Source organism: Sturnira hondurensis, unplaced genomic scaffold, assembly GCF_014824575.4.
Source record: "Sturnira hondurensis isolate 20B ecotype Veracruz unplaced genomic scaffold, ASM1482457v3 Scaffold0000167, whole genome shotgun sequence".
Lineage (NCBI taxonomy): Eukaryota > Metazoa > Chordata > Mammalia > Chiroptera > Phyllostomidae > Sturnira > Sturnira hondurensis.
This window is the reverse complement of record NW_028072798.1, coordinates 5607216-5625356: the sequence shown is the minus strand read 5'-3', so window position 1 is coordinate 5625356 and position 18141 is coordinate 5607216. Positions and strand designations below refer to the sequence as shown.

The 18141-nt window shown below is 50.2% G+C and overlaps 1 protein-coding gene across 1 annotated transcript in view; it reads right to left on the bottom strand.

Moving 5' to 3' along the window:
• Positions 1-209: 209 nt before the first annotated feature.
• Positions 210-18141, bottom strand: part of SNX9 (sorting nexin 9) — an 85998-nt gene continuing 68066 nt past the window's right edge. The window contains exons 11-18 of the mRNA XM_037054889.1: positions 16804-16907; positions 15273-15376; positions 13120-13197; positions 10367-10443; positions 9185-9274; positions 7115-7229; positions 3372-3463; positions 210-1745 (exon numbers count right to left, since the gene is read on the bottom strand). Coding sequence (XP_036910784.1) covers positions 1698-1745; positions 3372-3463; positions 7115-7229; positions 9185-9274; positions 10367-10443; positions 13120-13197; positions 15273-15376; positions 16804-16907 — 708 coding nt within the window. The 3' untranslated portion in view covers positions 210-1697. The remainder of the gene's footprint in view (positions 1746-3371; positions 3464-7114; positions 7230-9184; positions 9275-10366; positions 10444-13119; positions 13198-15272; positions 15377-16803; positions 16908-18141) is intronic.

Genomic DNA, 18141 nt, shown 5'->3' with positions numbered 1-18141 from the left:
AGGCTCCGTGAGGCTGTACGAGGAAGTGGCCCGAACGCCGGTGGCCCTCACCCCAGCAACACTGCTCGCTCCTCCCGGCCTGCGCCTACGGCACCAGGGAACTATTCCCAGCAGAGGGCAAGAAGCAGAAATGGTTTCTCAAAAATCACACAGGAAGACCAAAATATGTTTTGAAAAAGTGTTTTAAGAATTTACTGTACAGTTTTTTTAAACAATTTATTTATATGTTGGCTTCTACATGCTCTTACATTTGTGTAAACATTTATACATATTCTTTACAATTTGTACATATATTAAATGGTATATCATAAACACTGTTCTATTAGATTTTATAAAAGAAAAATCAGGTAGGGAAAATTACTTATAAAACATTAACAAAGACCCGTGAAACTGGAGAACGAGAAATTCTCCTTCATGTCCGTTTGATCTCCCCTCCTAGTTTTTGGTTTCACTTTATTCGGGCAGAACGTCCCCCTTTGTGGAAGGCAGTCTCCAGGCCAGAAAAGCGACAGCCTGGGGCTCACCTGTAAGGCAAGTGTGCAGGGCAGAGCCCTGGGCCACCGGGGAAGCTGCCGGTCTGCAGCCTTGGCTGCACTTCAGGCCATTAACGGAAGTCCCAGTGACCAAGGGGCTCTGCCTGAGGCCTGGGGCACAGTCAGGAAGAACGCCTGAAGGCAGGGATTAGCGCACAGTTCTCAGGTTGCCCCAGTTCTCAGGTCCCCATCCCTCTCAGTCCCTAAGCTTTTCCGTTTGGAGGGGATGAGAGGGACCTAAGAAACTGTGTTTCTCATCTCAGACAGGGGCAAATCCTGCTCTCATTTCCCACTGCGCCTGACTGGGCAGCTGAAGACTAAAGCAGGTCAAAAGCTCGGAAGGAGCCTGTCTATCCCCCCTACACCCACCCTGGTGCACTCCTTCCTGAGCATGGGGGGTGGGGGGATCATTCCCTGGGGACAGAGTCAAGAGTATTTGAAAACTGACTCCAACTTCTCCCACACACTCCCCCCAGCGCAAAGTCTGCCATGCTTAGGCAGGAAGTGTGGGGAGAGCAGGCACCCCTGGCAGATGACAGCGAGGGCACCCGGAGCCCAGGAGCCCAGCATCTCGCTCTGCCCAGCTGCAGCCTCTGAGGGGAGGAGCCCCCGGGCAGCCCCGGGCCCGGGCCCCGCTGCTTCCTCTCCTGAAAACCATAAGCACTGAGTCTTAAACGTTTATATCCGCGAAAGGCATGTAGATTTTCCTAAAGAGACAGGAATCTCAAAGCACTGAAAAGAATTATAAAAATATATACAAACATATTTTTATTCTGGCATATTTCATATTTTTAAGAAAGCAATTAATAATTATCTGACCTTGGGTAAGAACTGGAAGATTATGGGTGACCAAAAAATTACAATTTTATATAAAATATCAGTGGGGAAACCTCTAATTTTCCATTCAAAATCTTGGTGATTTGAAGTACTTTCCAAATATAGAGGCGATTTCCACTGGCTTAAAGAATGGGTATGGAAATGAAGAAAAGAAGACGATACAACCGATGCGTTTAGGCTGGTAGATAGTGTAAATGTCGTTTTTTTGCAACTCCATTAACTTTTTGGTTTTCTTTCTTTCCTTTCTTTTGGATGATGGGACTATTAAACCGCACTGCCCCAGGGCGGAAAGAAGCGCCACGGGGTCTCTCCGTGTTCCCCTCTGTCCTACGCGACCGGGAAGCGGCCGAGGGCCTGCCTCAGCTTTTCTGCAATCTGGAGGAAAACAGAAAAATCCTGAGATGTCACCTCCGTTACAACTTCAGAGTGTTCTATTATTTCTATCTCTTCTGAGCTAAAAACACTAACAGTTCCAAACCCTGGGGTCCACGCATCTAGGCCGTTCTGGCACCAACCCGGCTTCCACGCTGCTCCTGGAGGGACTTTCTTAAATGGCAGCACCGGCAGAGAGCGCGCCTGCTTCGTCCCCGGGCACGGCCCGCCCCATCGCAGGCAGCATTTCAAGACTGTCCGGTGACACAGGAGGTCGGCCCACCTATGAACCCCAAAGCCCCAGCGAGGAGCACCACCTCTGCTGCTACCACGGGCGGCAGCGCTGCTGTCCTCCTAAAACCACTGCCGTCTGGCAGGTGATGCTGTGCCTCCGTCTCCCCAGAGGAGACGCGCTCCAGGAGATGCCTCCGTCGCCCCTGGGTCCCGAGCATTTGCAGTCAGTGCTCAGTATACAACACTCAATAAATGTGTGCTCCATGGAAAAATACGCACATTTTAGTGACTACGTTTGATCGAACAAAGACAGTGATTAATTACATAGTTTACTCTTCTGAACCACGAGGACATTAATAATTAAACCCCACTTGGGCTTGAGAATTATTTAATGAATCAACACGATCAGTTTTAGGAGCTGCCCCTCAACTACTCTCTCACCCAGAACACAGGCACCTGCCACCCTAACTCAGGGCACCAGGCAACCGTCCGACAGCACCGATGCCATCAGCTACACGTGTGTGGCGCACGGCACGGGCCGCGTGCACAAGGTGGGGAGTGCACTGCTTCCGGGAATGCTCTCTGTATACCTGTCTCCAAAACCACCTGTTTCCAACCCAATTCGCAACGTGCACTGACACAGTACAGCCTTTCCAGGATTTGCTGGAGAGACAGACACAGTTGGTAGTGTCCAGTCCAGAGACGACATGCCCGTGCCATGTGTTCGGGCCTGCCTACTATCACCCCTGAACATACATACGGGAGAGGACGCCATGAGGGAGTGGAGAACCGAGTGAGCAGCACGGCAGCCAACGCACGGGCAGTCACACGCCTACAGCGCCTGTCCTCAGAGGGCTGAGTGCCCGCTGACCCGCTGGAGCTGTCTCCTGGACACTCCAGCAAACAGTGAAACTGCCGCACAGCGGCCCAGAAGTTTATGTCTGCTGCCTTGCTTTCTGAATGGAGTACTGAAGGCCCTGCTCTCCCTGCGGCACCCTGTGAGGCCTCATTCACAGAGACTGCCCGGTGGTGCCCGAGGGGCCAGGCTCCTTCCCGAGGGGCCTGCGGGGACAGGGTGACCTCATCGGTCCAGCTGCGCTCCTGTGCGGAGAGGCGGGGGGCCTGGGGAGCTGCACAAGCCAGTCTTCCTGGGGCCCGGTCACTAGCGTCCAAGACCCCTTTTCAAAAGAAAACTTAAAAAAAAAAACCCCAGTGTTATTTAAAAAGGAAAGGCAGAGGTAATTAAGAGATTAAAATAAACCCTACTCAATGTTTATAGCCTGTTTGGGTTTAATCTCAGGATTAAAAAATACAGATTAACTTCACAGAGTCATAGTATGCGAGCGGGAATCCTGCCCTGTGGGCGCAGACGGCCGGGCCAGGGGGCCAACTCACCGTCTCGTAGAACTGCACCTGCTGCTCCAGGTACAGGCGGATGACGCTGTTGTAGTCATAGATCCGGTTACTGTGGAAGTGGTTCATCTCGGCTGCAACCGAAACCAACACCTTGGTCAGTGCCCCCCAGCTTCAAAGCGACACCTGGCTTCTCTGCTCGGTGACCATTCATCACCAGCCAGGTCTACTCTGCTCGGCTTCAGGGCTGTGCCAGTGCCCAAGAAATCACTTTATAAAAAGGCTAGAAGACAACCTGAACAGCAAAGGGCAAACACCACTTTCCAGCAGATGGATGACTTCTGTTGATTTGCACACTGAATACTATGAAACCCCGAACAGATATCACCCAGATGCAGACGACTGCTGTGACCAGAGACTGGGCAGGACATGGACTTGGTCATCATTTTCCCTGCAGAAGGCAACAGTTCAGACATTCAAGTCTGTTTACAGCAGACCCAGCAAGGCACCTGGGGGCCGCTCCCTGCTCCTCCGAGCACAGCGATGGCCTACGAAGGTCTCTTAAGGTGCCTCTGGAAGGTGGGCCAATGAGCGGATGCAGTCATGGGGCTTCACCACCCCTGAGCACCAGGGCCCACTGAAATCCTCCCCTTACTGGGGGAGAAGGTTTGATGACCATTCTTGTTTTTTTTTTTTAAATATATTTTATTGATTATACCATTACAGTTGTTCTATTCCCCCCCTTCAATCCCCTCCACCCACACCCTCCCTCCCCCACCATTCTCCCCCCCTTAGTTTATAACCACGGGTCTCAAGTTCTTTGGATTCTATATTTCCCCTACTATTCTCGCCCTCCCCCCTATCTATTTTCTGCCTACCATCTATGCTATTTTCTGTGCCTTCTCCCCTCTTCTCCCCCTCCCACCTCCCTGTTTCTAACCCTCCATGTGTTCTTCATTTCTATGGTTCCACTCCTGATCTAGCTGTCTTCTTGGTTTGCTTTTGTTTTAGGTGTGGTTGTTAATAACTCTGTGTTTGCTGTCCTTTCACTGTTAATATTTTTCATCTTCTTTTTCTTATATAAGTCCCTTTAGCATTTCATATAATAAGGGCTTGGTGATGATGAACTCCTTGAACTTGACCTTATCTGAGAAGCACTTTATCTGTCCTTCCATTCTAAATGAAAGTTTTGCTGGATAAAGCAATCTTGGCTGTAGGTCTTTGGATTTCATGACTTGGAATACTTCTTTCCAGCCCCTTCTTGCCTGTAAGGTCTCTTTTGAGAAATCCGCTGACAGTCTGATGGGTACTCCTTTGTAGGTGACTGTCCCCTTATCCCTTGCTGCTTCTAGGATTCTCTCCTTCATTTTGGTCTTGGCTAATGTAATTATGATGTGCCTTGGTGTGTTCCTTCTTGGGTCCAACTTCTTTGGGACTCTCTGAGCTTCCTGGATTTCCTGGAAGTCTATTTCCTTTGCCAGACTGGGGAAGTTCTCCTTTATTATTTGTTCAAATACGTTTTCCACTCGTGGCTGTTTCTTTCCCCCTTCTGGTACCCCTATAATTCGGATGTTGGAACGTTTAAAGATGTCCTGGAGGTTCCTAAGCCTCTCCTCATTTTTTTGAATTCTCATTTCTTCATTCCTTTCTGGTGGGATGTTTTGTTCTTCCTTCTGGTCCATTCCATTGATTTGAGTCCCCGTTTCCTTTCCATCACTATTGGTTTCCTGTGCATCTCCCTTCATTTCAATCAGTCCAGCCCTCACACGTTCCTCTAATTTGTAACTTTGTTCCTCTAATTTGTGACTATAATCAACCAGTTCTGTGAGCATCCTGATAAATAGTGTCCTGAATTGTGCTTCTGAGAGGCTGGCAATTTCTCGGTCGCTTAGAGTTATTGGCTCTGGGACTTTGAGTTCTTCTTGTGCCATCTTTCGGGTTGTTCGTGCCTGTTCCATAGCAGGATCAGAGCCCTAAAGTGTTCACTAGAACAGGGCAACTCAGTCGCTGGGTTGTGACGTTGTAGGTGGGGGCGGGGTCAAAGAGGGACAATGGCTCTCACTGGTCTTGCAGGGCAACTAAGTCGCTGGGTTGTGACGCTGTATGTGGGGGCGGGGTCAAAGAGGGACTATGGCGTCCTGTCCGCCGCCTGCCGCCACGGCCCTCACCGGTGCCGCAGTTGCTGCCGTCACCGGGCCCACGCGTTTCGTCCCACTGCATGCGAGTGTGCCACCGCCGTCAGCCCTCGCCCCCTGGGGCCTGCACGATCCGTCTCACTGTGTGCGAATATGCGCCCGCGGTCTGCCCCGCACCCCAACTGGTTCCCGTTTGCCTGCGCGCCTGGGTCAGGGTCCCTGTCCTGCCCGACCCTGCTCGCTGCTGGCTCCGCCCCTCTTACCGACCCCGTTGAAAGGTTAGATGTAGTCGGACTTCCGTATAATTCAATTTTCTGTCCTTTGGTTGTGTCTTTGTTTCTCCAAACCTTTGTTATATTCAAACTTGGTTGTGGGAGAAGGCACAGTGTTTCCACCTATGCCTCCATCTTGGTGGAAGTCCCCATTCTTGATCTTTGCTGGACAGATCCACTCAGCAAGGAGTCCCTATTGGAATGTGTTTCTCCACGTCACCGCCCCCCTGCCCCTCACTGCCAACCACAACCTGCTGCGGCCTTCTCATCAGAGCCCTCCCCACCCCACACCCTGCACTGGTCCACCTGCCTTGTCCTCCACTCCAGGCCCAGAAAGCCAACTGCCAGTGTCGATTCCTACGAAGAGCTAACTGTGCTGAGGTCCACATTAAGTTGTCTCAAGTTGTACAATGCTCTTCACTTACCTACGTGGACAACCCCAAACACAAGTTCAATACCAATTCCCTATTTCAAACCCTTAGAAACCCCAATCGGCACTCAGGCTTCCCCGTTCTGCTCTTGTCATCTTGGTTCTGGGAGTCCCGCACACGTCTTCTTTCTCCCTCAAGTTCTTCAGCCCCGGGGGCTGCTCCTGGGAGAAGCTTGCGAACGTGTCTGTTCTCTTCCCCGGCAGTGCCTCATCTTCAGCCCCCAGAGCCTCCAATGGCCTGAGCAGTGGCTGCGGGCTGGCGGGTCGGAGAGACCCCCGCCCTGCCAGTGCGTCCCGTACAACGAGCCCACCCTCCTCACCGGGGCATCACCTCTTGCCCCTCAGCAGAACCTTCTGTTGACTTTCTGATGCCCACACCCAGTCTAGACCCTTCCACCTGGCTCTCAGGGCCCTCCACAGCCACCGAGGCTTATCCCAGTAACCAACCCACAGGTGAGTTTTCCTCCCGTGGCCAATGACGTGGCACTGTACCCCCACTGTCTGTGCTTCTCCTCAGACCAGAGTGTCCTCCCTCTTTCTCCTTTGCCCGCCGATATTCCACCCATCCACTGAAACAGGAGAAATCCATCCCCTGCTCCTGTGTGCTGGGGAACACTCAAGTATGTAAAAATCAGTATCTTCCTCTTACTGGCAAACTGTGCCCATCTGCTACCTCCACACTCCTTTGCATGCCACAGTCCTGGGCGTGGAGGTCACAGGAGCTGAACTTGGGGACCTAACACGGCATTGTGAGAGGCAGTGATATTCAGGCTGTAAAGGCATCTGCACTGTCTCTAGGAGACCCTGCAAATGACAGGCTTGCAAGGACAGTTTAAATCAGCCCTTATTTAATTGCTGTCCACATCTGGAAACAGCAATTTACAGCAGGGAAACCAGCAACCTCGCTGGGGAAATCAGTCTCCACCAGCTACGTATAAACCTTCTTACCTTGTAACGCGTAGGACATCGTGCCAACACGCTTCACCATGTTCTGTTTGTCTTGTGGGGTGATTTTACTAGTTGCCACCAATTTATCACTTTCTTTCACCTTTTCTATCGCTCCCTGTGAATTATGGAAATGAAATGGCACCAGTAAAACAGAGCTAAAAGGATTGGTTATCAATTTAAACCATAACAATGCACCATTTTTCATTATTGACTTGCTGTTGAACAGAAAACTTGCGCCCAAGGTAAAACACAGGAAAGCGCCTAAATACAACTTCCTTCAAGTCACTTGAAAGATGGAACTGAGCTAAGATTTGCAGTTTGATGTTAAGACAAGGTAGGAAACCAGACAGCGCTCTGGTCTGGAATACGTGTAAGCCACGGCCCAGATAAGAGCAGTTGGCATGGGGCTGCAGACGCCGGGCGTGAGCAGGCGCCAGGTGGACACAGTTGTTCGGGAGCGAGCACTCCCCGTCTCTCTCGCACTATCAGGGAGGATTTCACAGGCTGCTGCACGCACGTGCACCGCAGGGCAGAAGGCTGAGCTTTGCACCGTGATCTCTGTAAGACGCGCTGAGTGGATTTCAAGTCAACCCTGTGACAGGAGCAGCTGTGAAAGCTGCTGGGGCCCCAGCTGCAGGGCCTCCCGGTGCCCATTATTCCCGGTCGTCTGGAAAGAATGCCTCCACTCTTGTGCGTGACTTAGGCTCCTGCCTGGAACTCTGACTCTGCTGGCACAGATTCCCACGACAAGCTGACTCTTCTGAGGTATGTTTGTAACTGAGATTTTAACTTTACTAACTTTACTTTTTCAGTTCCAGTGAAATATAATGACATACAATGTTGGATTAACTTAAGTATGCAGCATAAGGTCTCAATCTAGGTATCTGTTGTGGAACGGTCACCACAGTAAGCCTGTCAACTCCCCAGAGCTACAGAACTTTTCTTTCTCGTGATGAGAGTACTTAAAGATCTCCTCTCCTGGAGATCCTGCTTCAGTGACATACTTGAAGGAACCCAAGTCACCACCTCAAAGAGACACAGCATTCCCAGGTCACTGCGACATGATAGCAAAGACACAGCCCTGGCTGGTGTAGCTCAGTGGATTGAGCACAGGCCTCGGAAGCAAAGGGTGGCTGGTTCGATGCCCAGTCAGGGCACATGCCTGGGTTGCAGGCCAGGTCCCAGTGGAGGACACATGAGAGGCAACAACACATTGATGTTTCTCTCCCTCTCTTTCTCCTTCCCTTCCCCTCTAAAACTAAATAAATAAAATGTTAAAAAGATTTAAAACAGCAAAGATACGGATGAATGGATGAGAAAACGTTCAGAGTTTTCTATCAAGTATCTGAAGCTGCATAAACTTTCTAATTTACCTATGCAGCCTCCTCACACTCTGATTAGAAAGCCAAAGGCTAAAATGGACCCAGCCCAGTCCCCTGCAGAGAGCTTCCCAACAGGTCCAAGTGTGTCTCGCTATCCTCAAGTACTGCTGTTGGTAAAATACCCCAGTTTGAGGTAAGCCACAATTTTGACACAGAGGAAAAACTAACCACGATTGCAATGTGAGGATACCCTAAGCCAGTTTTTAAATTCAGTTTAAAAACGCCTTTTTGATGGGCATGACAGTTTCGTCTTTATTAGACTGGATGAACAGACAGCACCAGCAGCGACTGTCTCGCTTTCACTGGGGAGCCTGCTGTGGGGTTCAGGGAAGTTTGTCTTGGCTCCTCTGACGGGAGGGTCTCCGAGGACCTGCTGCAGCAGCTCGGGGGCATCACTGAGAAAGGAAAGACTGCTCCTACCGCTGCCTTGAACTTCAAACGCTAGGATTATTTTGACACCTAACTACATGGATAAAGAAAAAGTTTTCATATTTTTAGTTCCATCAAGATAATCTTTTTACAGAATAAAAGAAACTAAAAACTGCTCCTCTATCCCAACTACGTGATGGAATCCTGCTATTTAAACACTCCTGGACTTCCGGGGGCTCTGGAAAGCCCCTCCTGACACTGGAGTGGCTGAAAGGTCTGCCCGGCCCACCGCCTTCGGTGAACCTGCACGTCGAGTTACCTTGTGCGCGCCAATGATGTCCGGGAAGCAGCCCAGGAACCCCTTATACTCGTGGTTACACTCCATCAGGAAGTGGAGGTCTTTCTTTGGCTGTAACGAGATCGGTTGTCACTGGCTGAGGACTCCAGACAATCAAGGGAAAGGACACTTGGATCTGAGGACTGCATTAGCCAAACCCTCCCACGCTGTGTTGAGTGTGAAGCTTGCGGGTCAGTTTCCCTACAAGGAAACAACCCCCAAGACCACTGTGCCTTCAACCACAGGGCGTAAAGAAAATGATAAAACATCAGGCAATTTTTTAGTTGGTTGGTGAAATTAGCTAGTTTGAGGTAGCCCAAAATATTACACCCCGAGGAAAAATAACACCAAAACACCTAGTTAGGACTGTACGTTTACACACAAGAAAATAAGATGTTAAAGTTTAAATGTGTAAATTCTAGCAGAGAATATATAGAGTATTTAAAAAATCTAGTAATCATTCTAAGTGACACCTTCAACAGTTTTCATTTTCCTGAATTATAATTTTTATAGCTATGTCACACACAGATCTAAAGTTCCTCTCCTTTACAAGTATCAGAGAACAGTTAACGACAGGCGTGTGTGTACACAGGCACATGTGTACACACGTTTTAAAAAGTTACCCCAAAAACGAGTTTTTGTTTTTTAGTGTAGGGATCTGAAGCAATGCAGACAGCTGCTCCCCTCATGGGAACTCACTCCTGTGGAAGAAGTGAGACCTGGCGCCTCCCATCTAGGCCACGCTCTGTGACAAAGTTGTGTTCTAGGCGGGGCCTGCGGCCAGCGCCTTCTCTGCATCAGTGGCTGGATCCCAAGCTCCTCACAAGGCAGGTGCCACTGTCGCCATTCCCAGCCGAGGAAACCAAGGCTTAGCGGAGGCCGCCGTGGACAGGGGCAGGGCGCCTTCCTCGCTCTCTGACCCCTGGGGGCTGAGGGCAGATCTGGGGCCCTGACACTGGAAGGCATTCTTTCAGATTTCTTGATGACAACTTTATCCGTCCCTTTAGCTTAAACTAAGAAACACTATTACCAACCACAACTAACACCGATACAGAAGAAAGGAAGAGGATACCCACTGGGAAAGTTTGTCTTATAGCCAACTTTAAATTAAATGTGGATTAGACGGCATGAAATCTCAATGCAATTGAGTGGTCACATGACTACCTGTTCTGCCACAAGGCCGGCGATCTCTTCGTAAGTCTTTCCCGCTTCTGTTATCGCATCGTTGAGATCCGTTTCACCTGAAAGTCGTCACAGTGCTCAATGGTTGTAAGCTACACTGTTTTCCATTCATTTGATTTAAAGATTCTATTATAGAAAACTTCACACTTCCAAAACTAGACAGACAGTATGACGGATCCCCACCCACCCACCACCCAGCTGTCCAGTGAGCAGTTCACGGCAGTATTTTCACCTGCTTCACTCGCTTCCACCTCCCCTTGCACTGGCCACGTGAACATTTCATCCACAAATTTTACCCGGAGTAGAAGGACAATACCACACCACGATTAAGACAACTGTCCCTGATGTATCAGTCACCGGGCAGCTTTCTGCTGTCTCAAGTCACGCTGGCGGCTTGGCCTGGGGTGCAGAGATGTCCACGGGCACAAAGCCCGCGTGTTTCTTAGACCTACGGGCCCTCTCCCTGCTCCCTTTCGAGCAGAGTGCCCTCCTCGGTGTGCGGAGGAAACCGAGCCGCCTGCGCTGGGCGCACTGTCCCTGCTGCGACGGCCCGGCCTGCTGCTCCCCGCCTTTTCTTCACACTGGTTAGATCTAGAGGCTTGATCAGGTTCAGGGGACACAACTCCGAGTTACTTCCACTTGGTGTGACGTTAGAAGCCACGTCTGACGGCCACTGCCCGGGTCCCGTTCTAGTGCGGGTCTGCAAACACGGTGCTCTGCCGCCCCGCCACTCCCGGGGGCCACAGCACTTCTACTCGGAGAAGCTTCCCCCGTGGATTTGTGGCCAACCGTGGGGGACAGGAACGGGAAGCGCAGGTTAAATGCTTGGTTCTTCCTCTTTACGGTTCTTAGAATGGTGAGTTGACCCCCCACCAGGCTCCAAAGGTAAACGAGATGAACACTTCCTGAACCACCACTGCACTAAACAAGGACTTAAACATATCTTGTGTGCGTCATTCCAATGAGTGACGTGCAATGCTTATTTGCACTAATGCTCAAATCTTTCCTTCACTGGTCAGTGGGGGGAAGGCCCTCCAAATTGGGAGTCAGTTCTTTGGCTGGACAGGAACCCGGCTCGTCCTGTGGAACCCAGTGTCTAGAGATCACCACGTGGGTGATGCGGGGGTGGGGGGATGCTTCTTCCCGCTGGGTGGGTGGGTCATCGGTCATCGGTCTTTTCAGTCAACAGAACAAAGCGAACTCGTGTTTTTAAACGAGAAAAACACAAGTAAGCTCACACTGGTATTTCCACTTCAAAATGAGGACAACAGGGTTTTTCTGAATGTATTTAAAACTTTTGATTTTTTAGCTCTTATTTAAAAATCGCAAGTATTAACAACAGTAACACAATTACATATTTGCTTTCCCTTACAACATGTAAAATAACTTCAGAATTTCTGGAACCACAATACCAGTATTACATTGCCAATCACAGCACTACCGAAAAGCATTAAACATTTCTCTGCAGTTTTTTACACCATAAGGCATCTGCTATTAAGGATGTATAGTCAAAACACAGTGTTTTACAGTGAGTGGAGTGACTCCCCTTTATGCGGTTATGCCTTCATCTTTATGTATCGAGTCATTTGTTTTATTTCACTTTTGTTTATTAGGAGTTTTTAAAACCATTTTGACTTAAATTTGTTTCCTAATAATTATGTACAACACTCACATGTTTCCAGAGTCAAACCTACCGAAAAAGGACACGACCAGAAGTCTCGCTCCTCCCTGTACCTGCCCCTTTCTTCCCTACAGATTCCCCTGAAACACCTGCATCGGCTCTACTTCCGTGACGGGTCACTGTCTCCGCAGCATCCCCATGTCAGCGTGCGCACTGCTGGGGGGTCACGGGCAGTCCTAGTCACAGTAACCGAGGCACGCCGAGGAATGGAGAGCACTGTCACTGTGCCGTCACAGGGTAGCACTGCCCTAGGACAGCTGCACATCCAAGCCCAGGGCCCCGCGGGAAGAAGCTGTGCTCATTGCTGCCGCCTTCATTTCCCTTGACATGGAAGAAGCTAGTCAGTGGGGACCTGAGTTCCTAGACGGGAGCCCCAAATCTTAAATTTTGATGACAGTAATTTCTTATTCCTCAACTCACACGCGGGCATCCAAAGACCCACGTGCCCTGGGAATCAGGATGAATGCCTTGGTGAAAGCACCCATTCCATCATTTCTGTGACTGACGGGACGTACATTTAATAGATGCCACTCACGTAACAAATACTTTTACTTCCTGTCTGCTCCCCAGGGCAAATTAAAACTATAAGGGAAAACAACGAACTTGTTCTCCTAAGTGTTATCAACACGAACACACAACAAACCTGAAACACCTCAGGTGAGACATACAACGTGGGTAAGTGGGAAACTATTGTGTGTTATGGAGAGAATGACGACAACGTGAATTTGTTATTCAAAATCTCCTCCTCCAAATGACCTTGATGAGGTCTGGCCTTGGTAAGGGGCAGACCTGACCTGACCTCAGCTTGGCAGAGACGGGGGCCGGGCAGGGGCTACATGCAAAGCCACCTGTTTCAGTAAAACACAAGAGCTCTGCCCTGCTCTCTTCTCAGAAGGTGAAGCTGCCCCAGTCCTGAGCGGGGCAGCCCAGCCAACCCGAGTCGATGCCGCTGGTGCTCACCCGCAGTGCCTGGCCTGTCTGTGGGGCCCGAAGAGGGCCGCCGGGCCGGGTAGGACACTAAGGCCCAGGAGTAAAGGAGTGAGGACGCACGCACCTTGATAGCCACTGGAACTGAACACCGTCGCCAGGCTCTGCAGGGCCTTGCCTATCTTCTGATACTCCTTGGGTAACGCTAGAGGGAGAAAGAAACCGACAGCTAGTCCTCTGAGCAAACCGACACGGGATTCGGTTTCCAAAATGGGGCTATTTTCTAAAACCGATGACTTTTCTTAATGATAGAAATTTGACGTGATTCAAAACTGTCCATATTCCTTAATAAGATGACTGGGGTTTTAAATCACTGGTTTTTAAAAACAGATTCTTTCGATCTGTAATTGGCCGCCTGCCCAACGAACGGTGGGTGCTGCTGCTCGGGGCGACCACCGCGCCCACATCCAGCGCATGGAACCTGCGGGGCCCAGCAGCTCATCGGAGACGGCACTTGGTGCGCAGGGCGCTTGCAGAGACCACTCCGCTGGGCCACCCCAGGGACCGCTCGGCCTCACAGGTCGGGAAAATAAGGTCGGGTAAGTAAGGTGCCCTGCCCAGGGTCTCACGGCCGACACATGGTGGGTTTGGCCCTCGTGATTCCAGTTACATTGCTTTCCCTATTACATATGTGTGGATAATTATTTGCAAAATAAAACCCTGAAAGCACCGAGGTGTGGAGAAAAAGGGCAGCAGAACTTCAGGGGACCAGGGAGGAGAGACTTGAGCCTTCTCATCTGTACACTGAGCAGGCTGACTACCTGCTCTCTAAGGTTCCTTCCAGGGCTAGGTCTAGAATCCTCGGGCCACTTTGGAGAACTTCCCAAAGAGTGTTTGGACCTTAGGTGATTTTCTTTGCACCTGTATACAGTCCTCTTCAACACGTCTTTGCCCTCCTCTGCGGGGAAGGAGCAGCTGTGTCGCCCCCTCGGGCATACACAGAGGGCCCTACACGCGGCTTCACTGACAGAAGCCACGTTCCTACCGCATTTTCCACAAAAATGGGCGGCCCCGGCCACATCTGGCCACAGGCCGGAGTGTGCCCGCTTCCGACTGCAGCCTCTGGGTAAGCAGATCTCAGGATTGCTCTCAGCTGTGTTGTGCTATTTTAACAGTTCATCCACACGCCACTCACACTCAGGTTCTCATTTGTAAAAATTTTCTCACTTCGCATTCTGATTCTTTTCCATTATTTAGAGACAATAAATGCCTTTAAAAATCTTTACAAAAACAGATAATTTAACCTCTTTCCTATACCGAGTACCAAACTATTGATGTAATTTAAAAGTGGGTATGTGTTATTTTTTTAATTCAAAGTACAGCCATTTTTATTTTTAAAAAGTAACTGGGGACAATCAGTGTTCCTGCAGGTTCTAGTGACAGATGAACAGGACCTTGTTCACCTGAAACTGACGTGGGGGGCCAACCCTGGAGCTCAGGAAGCAGGGGTTTCTCTCTGGGGCCCAGAACGCAGTGCTGGCAACAAGACGGAGGAGATGTCACTGGGAACCACGTCCTGACCTCTGAGGCAGTCAGAGACACCTCTGTGACCGCCACTGCCATGGGGCCCAACCTCCAGAGACTCTCTGCCTTCAGGAGGAACAGGGCGCATGCCGGGCTGGGCCCCACAGCCGGACACCTGTGTCCAGCTGGGCCACCTGCCCCCAGGGCTGTGTGGTTCTGGGGAACACAGGAAACCTGGTTCAGTGGAGTGATTCCACAGATGAAGGGCAGTCAGGAGACCAGCAGCCCTCGAGGACGGGGCAACAGCAGGCAGGGAGCCGTGCCTGACGGTGCCACATGCCCTGGGCAGTGCTCCCAGGCGGACCTGTCTTAGGTTTTCTACCAGTTGCACTGGTTCTTCCTAAAAATCAGAGCCTTTGGTCACATCGGCATCTACCAATGGACGAAGAGGGAGAACCATGAGATTAGAAATAACCACAGGCTTTCCGTAAACACGCAGAAGAGAGTAATTTTCCACGGACTACGATACCCCAAAGCACCGGAACTACTTAGGCGAAGGCGGTGTTTTCTGACTAGAGCTCCTGACCGGCTTTGTTCGAGCCCACTGCCCGTTACTTAATAACTCGGAATGAGGAGTGGGGTCCATCGAGGAGCCGGGGGAGGACACGGCTCCAGGTCCCGGAATGCGACTCCGTCTGAGGCGTCAGGCCCCCCGCCCTGTGATGACATACGCACGGCCGAGCCGGCGGCACTCACGTCCTGTGCATCGCTTCCAGTGCTCCTGCCCCACGGTCAGCAGCTCCTTCACGCCGTCGTCCATGGCCTTGGTGAACTTACTGACAGCGTCACACTTCTGCTCTCTGCGGGGCGACAACACAAGAGGGCGCGTCCTGGACTTAGCTACCCAGCGCCCAGCGTCAGGCGTGGGAGGAGAACCCCCAATGCTGTCGGGGACACTTGCCCCGAACACAACCACAGGCCCTTGTTTCTTGTCTTATAATAACTGCCTTTTAAGTAGATTAGCATTAAAACAGGCCTGATCCAGGTTTTTAAAGAAATACTTAGCAATGTGTCATTCATATTTTACTGTTTCCTTTCCCCTTCAATTGCTTGTGAATGATAAAATTATTGTAAAAAAAATCCTCATTTCTTGAATACTTTATTAGTGAAATTCGATCATGGGAGGTACCCTCAAAACCTCAAACAATAATATGGCTTGCCAACGGTAGGTGTTCATTCTTCCCAACAGCAAATCACCTGGACACACAACCACCCAAGGCAGTGATTTTCGACTGGTGCACGACAAGGATCTTTAAGACACGCAGCACCTGTTTACTCGGGGCACTGACCTCTCTTCCCTTAGAAGGTCAGATGAAAAAAATGACAACAGCCAACACAATAGCCATTTGGTGTGAATTAATAAAAATTATACCTATTTTTGTCAAATCAGCAAAAAAAGCATTGTTTTGGAACGCCCAGAGTTTTAGGTTAGGTGTGCCACACGATGACAAAGGTTGAAATGGCTGATCTAAGGTGGTACTGAACATATCAGTTAAGGACATAAAAAGTATTTACCGACCTGAAAAAGATCATCACTACAATACTCCTAGATTTAAAAAGAAAGACTACAAAGGAGAATGGTCCTTTTTGTTTAAACAATGCTTCTTTCAGATACATATGTACGTAGAGTGGAAGGTTTGGAGCATTATGACGTGGACCAACACACTAACACTGATCTCTCTGGGTAGTCAGAAGACTGTTTTTTTCTCGTTTATATTTTTGGTAACACGTAAGCAACGATTTTACAGGAAAAGTTTCTTAAAATAAACCTTGAGCCTTTCTGTTAGTCCTTATATAGAAAAGAAACTCCAGATTTCCAGCCAAGCCTAGACTTAAAAAAATGCTGTGATTAAAAAAAAACAGAAAAAGAACCCAGAAAAGTGGGTCGGAGACTGTTTCCTTCCAGGCAATGTCCACAGTGAGCCTGCTCTGCAGACCAGGGGTGTGGGCGTGGCCTGGCTGGGGGCCGCTCCGCCCCACCACACCTTGCTGGGAATAAGGACCGGCCACTGTGTCAGCTCCGAAATCACGGACTTCAAGGAAAAAAGGAAGCAGGCCTTCCTCTGGATTCTGGCTGGAAAGATGTGCTTTCGTGCACTGGTGACGCTCTCCCTGTCCTCTGGCTACAAGGCCCCACTCATTTCCTGTGCTCCTACGTGCTGGCCAGGCCTGGGGCAAAGGAGGCGGGCACTGCGGAGGAGAAGGCTACTCTGGCGGTATCTCTTACATCTCTGTCAGATCCAAGTCAGGGGCCTCTGGTTCCATGGTGGAGAATATCATGACGCCCACCAGCTCATCCTTCTCGGCCTTCCTCTTCCCAGTCTTCCATTCCTGCAAACGGGACAGCTGTGAGCAAAGCGTCTGAGAGCAGGGCCAGACCGGTCTTGCACAGTTCCCGAGCAGATGCGCTCACCGACTGTCTGCCTTGCTCCTTCTTGGGGAGCGGCAGGCCCCACGCCAGCCCCTCTGCGCCGTGGGCCAACGCCCACACCCCTCACACGTCACCCCTCGAGTGAGCAAGGCTGCTGCCACGCTCCTGATGAGCCACAGCCTTTCTGGGTGCAGTGGCCCAGGCACGTTCCTTTCCCAAGGGCCACCGATCCAAACACAGGGAGTAGAAACACACCCTAAGAACTGTGACCAAGTGCCTCAAAATTTTAGGTTGTTTGATTCTAAGAAAAGGTTAAAGCTTTTCTAAAATACAAGACATGAACACATATTGTGAGCCAGTTTTAAAGTCCTATTACTGTAAGACAGATATAACACACATACACATACACACACACACAGAAAAGTACCCAGTGCAACAACAGCCAGTGCAAGGAACTACCTCCAAGTGAACGCCTGCATCACTATCGATAAGGCGACAACAGGGAAAGCGCTCACGTTCCAGAAGCCCCTCGTGACCCCCCCATACATCCCACCCCAACGAGGTAACATCCCCTTCTCTTCTTTCATGGTGGTCATTTCCTCACTGTTCTGCAGTGTTAGCCACTGAGGCATGAGTCCCTAAACTACGATTTTGCTGTTGTTTTAAACTAGCCAAAACTCTGTAGTATACATTTTGTGTGTGCGTCTGGCTTCTTTTCCTCCACCTGTGCCCAGGAGCTGCATGTGCAGTTACAGCTGCTCAGTACTCCACTTATTTATCTGTTTGACAGCTCCCCATTTATTTACCTGTTCTACGCCTGGCAGTCACTCCTGGCCCCTGCCAAGTTGTGAACGGAGCTGCTAGGTACATAGTGTATGTATCATGTATCGGATACACATACGCCCACTCTGTTAGGTGTAGACATGGGAGTGGAAAATTGCTAGACTTCGGGAGGTAATGTGAGACTGGCTTCCAAACGGTCGGACCAGTCTCCACACCCGCCAGCCGTGCGGGAGTCCCGGCAGCAGCCCTTCCCACTGAGAGGGCGCAGCTTCTGGTGTGTGCGCAGTGGTGCTCACTGCAGGCTTAACGTGCACCTCCTTGATTGTTAGTGAGATGAAGCACTTTTTAAAATACATTTGGTGGGGGTTCCGATACTTTCTTTTGGGAAGTACATGACCAAATCTACATGTT